The following is a 5,414-nucleotide window of genomic DNA, read 5'->3' on the forward strand; positions in this document are numbered from 1 at the left end:
ACATTATTTTCATCCAATTTTGATTGGGGCCGAAATTCATTAAAATTCGTATGTTGTACAGAATTAAATAAGGAAATAAAGACGATGTGGCCTTGTTTACCAGTCTTTCCTTCCGAAATGTTGAATTCGGCAAATTTGTAAGTTAATTGTATTCAAAGTTTTCACTGTAAAGCAATGAGCGCACCGTGAGGCTTAGGTATTTGTATTTTGAATTGATTAAGTGTAACTAAAGCTAATATTAATTAAAGTTTTTTCAAAGTTTTTGAATAGTTGATTCCACTCGCTGCATTAATATTAATGAATTCGTGTTAGAAGGTCAAAGAATAGTTTTCTGGCCCTAAGTCTATAAAGGCATTTGTAAAAACGAATCATTACGAAGTTGATTGATTAGTGCGAATATCGCGTTGTCCATGTGAGAGTGCTTACAATATAACAGAAAATGGAATCTGAAATAAAAAACTTCTATAAAGACCAAATTATTTTCTTAACCGGTGCGAGTGGATTCCTAGGAAGAGGTACAAGATGAATTTTTAATAAATAAAAAAAGTTCTGTGAAATAAGATATGATCAGAAGAAAATCTAAATAAATAATGCCAATCGCTTTATAGTCTGTGCAATTTTGGAACTCTAATGTATTCTAGTGATCATTGAGAAGCTGTTGCGTGAGACTGAGGTGAAGCGTATCTACGCATTGATAAGACCCAAGCGGGGCAAGAACATACAGGAGCGCATTGCCGAATGGAAAACTGTTCCAGTGAGTATCAGGAGTTATCTACGCAGAGAGTTATCTATTTACGCCGTACTCCGTAGCTCTTTGAAGTGCTGCTCAAAGCTAAGCCTGATGCCTTGGATCGTGTTATTGGTATTAACGGAGACTGTGCGGAGCCTGATCTAGGCATTAGAGCAGTGGATAGGAAGCTGCTTTTGCAGCAGGTGGAGTTGGTGGTTCACAGCGCGGCTACGGTGAGTTTTGTCGAGCCGTTACACGTGGCATTGGACATCAATACGAGAGCTACTCGCTGTATGCTTCAGCTGGCTAAGCAGATGCCCCGTTTGGTGGCATTCGTACACATTTCTACGGCGTATTCCAACTGCGTAATTCATCACATTACGGATCGCTTTTATCCCGAGCATCTCTCGTGCAATGTTAGCCAGGTTTTGCAACTGAGAGAAACGCTGAGCACGGATCTGTTTGATCGGATGGCTCCAACACTGCTAGATAGGTTTCCCAACACGTACACCTACACGAAGGCATTGGCGGAACAACTCATTGCAACAGAAGCCGGAGATTTGCCGGTGTGCGTCTTTCGTCCAGCTGCTAGTAAGTAACACTCGAAAGTCTACTCGATTCGTTCCGTAATTCGCGGCACATATACATACATACACATGCATCCGCACGCACGTATAAAAACGTGCTCTGCTAACTGCGCAGTAAGCCGCGACTGTGCTTGTGCTGCGCTACAGTGTGGGCAATATTATGAGAATTTGTTTGTTGAATAATGTAATTTCTAGACGTACAATCTTAATGAAACTTTCAGAACGTAATCATAATGTTCAAATGTATGTATATTCCAAAGCACAAGTCTCTAATATTTGAAATGCGTGGCGTGGTATCTATAAAATGACAAAATGTTTGTATTCATCATATGTATAAACACAGTAAATCTGAAGCTTCCAGGTCTAATAATGTTCAAATGAGGCTGAAAAAAACTAAATCAATTTTACGATTATCCTCGATAAAAAAGTTGTCGGATGAGTTATCGAAAAAATAAAGCAAGCTCGTACTGCGTATGGTATACACGAATATGCAGGCCAAATTTCTAGCTCTCTAGCTTTTGTATCTTCTGAGATCGACGCACTCATAAAGACGGGCGGACGAACAGACGGACAGGTTTATATCGACTCAGCTCATCGTCCTCATTAAGAATATATATACTTTGTGGGGTCTACGATGATTCCTTCTGCCCGTTACATACTTTTACACAAAACCATTATACCTTGATTTCCCATTTTCAATGGGAACCAATTGAACCAATTTTCGAATCGAAATTGAATTTATTTGAAAAAAGATTTGTCAGGGATTTTGATCGTAATGTGGTTTTCCAAGCGAACACACGATTTCCTCTTAAGCTTATGTGTTACTTACCAGACGTACATACCTTTCATAAATCTTCTTCTGATTATACCTCGAGTAGATACCCTCACTCACCATGACAAACCCTGCTGTTATGTACACATTATCAACACTATTTTTCCATACATTCCCTTTTCAATGGATACCGGAAATGGAATAGACAATTGACCGTCGAATCATTTGCATTCCTGCCTTTGTCTCGTACTTGCTGCTTTGCTCGTGCGCAAATTAATTTCATTTACATACTGTTTACAGCTGTTTACAAATTATATTGAATGCGCACTTCTTCTAAATTGATTAAAAACTATTCGCATTTCATACCCTGAAGCCAATAAATAGAGAGTTCAGCTTATAGCTTGCTATATTAATCTATTAATGTCTATGACAGAGCTGATATTCCTTAACATGTTTGGATACATTTACTTATACTCTGCGTATATATATGTGTATGCATAGTATATATATTTTAGTTCATTGTATCTTCCAGCCGCCTTCTTTCTATTCATCACTTTGTTCTTCTTTCTCAGTTGTCGCTAGTCATAAAGAGCCTGTCACCGGATGGATAGACAACTTGTACGGGCCCATCGCGTTGCTCTATGGTGTTGCCATTGGGGTTTTGCGGGTCGCACCAGTCAATAAGCAGGCTCCGTCGAACTTTGTGCCCGTGGATGGCTGTAGCAATCTTGCCCTGGCCGCCGCTTGGAAGACAGCAGAGGACGCAGAGCAGCGTAGAAAAAACTCCGCTGTGCCAGCCACGCCTACCATCTACAACTACGTGCCTACCGGGGAGAACTCCATTAGGCATGAGTACTTCATGAGAGCCGCGGAGAATGAGCGAACAGATTGTCTTTTGCCACAGTGCATTTGGTACCCATTCCTACACACCACCAAAATAGTTTGGCTATACAAGCTGGCCACCATATTTTACCACCTGATTCCCGGCTACTTGATTGACTTAGCTCTGCGAGTGCGCGGACAGAAGCCTAGGATGATTCGCATATACGACAAGATCCACAAGAATATCGATGTGCTGCAGAGCTTTCTGCTCGAAAGCTGGACCTTCGAGACTCCAAATGTGGATCGATTGTGGCAGTGCATGTCTCCAGTGGATCAGCAGCTCTTCGACTTCAACTTAAACAGTCTGAACTGGGAAAAGTATTTGCAACAAGCTTTCTTCGGCATGTGCATCTATCTTTCCGCGGTGCCAATAACTGAAAAGACATTGAAGCGCAGTCTTCAGAAAATGAAACGGTAAGCTTAGCCTTACATCAAAATTCATATTGGTATGAATTAGTTGATAAACACATTGAATTTGCTTTTCAGCTTTCTCATACTCCATCGACTGCTGCAATTCAGTTTGATTTGCATTGCGATTGTGAGTGTCGGATGGCTTCTTCGCCTATTACCATAAGATTTTAGTTATAGCCATATCTCATTGATACCGATTTCAATCAGGAATCGGTGTGTTGATGAGCAAATGAAAATACATTCCTCCTCTATTTACTCGTAATAATACGATGCATTGAACAAGTAAAAGCCATTATTATTTTCTTTATGATATTCTACAGACATGCAATTGTCGCTGTAGAGTCATTGAAGCACGGTCGCCAACAACAAAATATATCATGTCATTCAAATGGCGACAGCCACTCTATATATGAAATTCCAATGAATAATAGAAAATAACACGGAAGCGATAAAATAATAGTATCGCAATACTTGACCATATTACAGAATGGAAAACTGGACCAAAAATACTCAATTACATAGGAAACTTCATGACCAACCGTAAAACAACAGTACGCATCAACAACGCCTTCTCTTCCTTCCACCCCATCGCTAACGGCATCCCTTAAGGATCGCCGCTATCGGTTGTCCTATTTGTAATGGCCTACAACAAACTCACCGAAAAGCTCACCCAACACCCAAACACTTACCTAAGTGCATACGCGGACGACTTTAACCTCATTTTAAAACTTAAAAACAGAAAAAACGTAAACATAAACCTAGTCCCCACTCAGGTGCCATGCTCTCCTCCACAAAATGCAAGCACATGCATGTTTGCAGAAAACACAACTGCAACTGCATCCTAACCACAGGACAAATACAAATTAATACGAGACATCAATAAAATACTTAGCCTTCACTTCAACAACAAATAAAGGTGGAAACCCTAGACAGAACAGCTCAAATACAGTCTCCAACAAGCAATCAACATAATTAAATGCCTTTCAAGCACAAAATTAAATTTCAATACATTCACACTCATAGACATAAAACCATAAGACCAAATCAATTCTGGTCGCAAAAGTAGACCAAAGCAATATACGGAAACTGACAAAAATCAGTCTCACGCCCCATCAAATCCGCAATTAACACAGTCCTTAGAATCACTCTCAAAGCATTTAGAGCAACTCCCACACAAAATATCCTCCACGAAGCATACACTGAAACATTAGAAGACAGAAGAGAACTCCTAACGGCCAACCATCCAAATCCCTGATCATGCCAGATAGCTCACCCGTCAGTAGAATCCTTAAAACATACCGACCACCAAAACGACTTAAAAACAGCTCTACAATGGAACGCATAATACAATACTGCAAAATACACAACCTACCCTTTCAACCTATAGCCCCACGCCCCCAAACCACACCACTCTGGAGCACAAGCACATTTAACTCAAAGAAAGCTGAAGACACCAACTGAACGAATACACTTGACTTTGATGGTGTTTAGTTTTGTATTGATCTTTATTATTCTAAGCCTGGGTTTATATACTCAAACTCATGCATATTTTCAACCCTTAAATCTAATTGCTGAGTGTGTAAGGCTCAGCATTGGGCTATTACATATTCTTATCTTATCGCTGAGTGTGTAAGACTCCGCGTTGGTCTATTAGCTATTCTTATCCTATCGCTGAGTTTGTAAGGCTCAGCGCTCGTTTCCTTCGTAATCTGACTCTGGGGTTTCAAGGTTGGTCTTCATTTGTCCGTTCATGTCCGTACATGTGACCCTTATCTTTTCAAAGCGCACTACCAGCTAGTTGCTGGGTGCGTCGGAGGCATGTATACGATCTTCGTACATTCATATGTTCATACCTGAAACCAACAGATGCACATACATATTCACAGACGGATCCCAAACCCACTCAATCTCCACCCTCGCCTGCCGAAATCAGAGACACCGCGGCAAAAAACGCAGCCAAAGAACCCCTTATAACACTAAATAACTACGACATAAAACACATACAAAACAAGTAAGAAGGCTCTAGTCGAGA

At 40.5% G+C, this 5,414-nt stretch overlaps 1 protein-coding gene across 1 annotated transcript; it reads left to right on the forward strand.

The window, feature by feature from the left end:
• Positions 1–354: 354 nt before the first annotated feature.
• LOC108652917 (fatty acyl-CoA reductase wat) lies at positions 355–3,670 on the forward strand. The gene is made up of 5 exons (XM_018103113.3): positions 355–515; positions 642–754; positions 811–1,321; positions 2,662–3,385; positions 3,458–3,670. Exons 1-5 carry the CDS (start codon positions 440–442, stop codon positions 3,543–3,545), a joined length of 1,512 nt encoding a protein of 503 aa, XP_017958602.2. The 5' UTR covers positions 355–439; the 3' UTR covers positions 3,546–3,670.
• The last annotated feature ends 1,744 nt before the right edge of the window (positions 3,671–5,414 follow it).

The sequence above is a fragment of the Drosophila navojoa genome, chromosome 5, assembly GCF_054131105.1.
Source record: "Drosophila navojoa isolate 15081-1374.11 chromosome 5, UAZ_NAV_1.0, whole genome shotgun sequence".
NCBI classification, from domain to species: Eukaryota; Metazoa; Arthropoda; class Insecta; order Diptera; family Drosophilidae; genus Drosophila; species Drosophila navojoa.

What these genes read in the sequence shown, in the direction of transcription:
- LOC108652917 (XM_018103113.3), top strand. Translation starts at nt 440, where the DNA reads ATGGAATCTGAAATAAAAAACTTCTATAAAGACCAAATTATTTTCTTA. An exon ending in GAGTGGATTCCTAGGAAGAG is followed by an intron (nt 516 to 641) that starts GTACAAGATGAA and finishes AATGTATTCTAG; the next exon opens with TGATCATTGAGAAGCTGTTG. An exon ending in CCGAATGGAAAACTGTTCCA is followed by an intron (nt 755 to 810) that starts GTGAGTATCAGG and finishes CGTACTCCGTAG; the next exon opens with CTCTTTGAAGTGCTGCTCAA.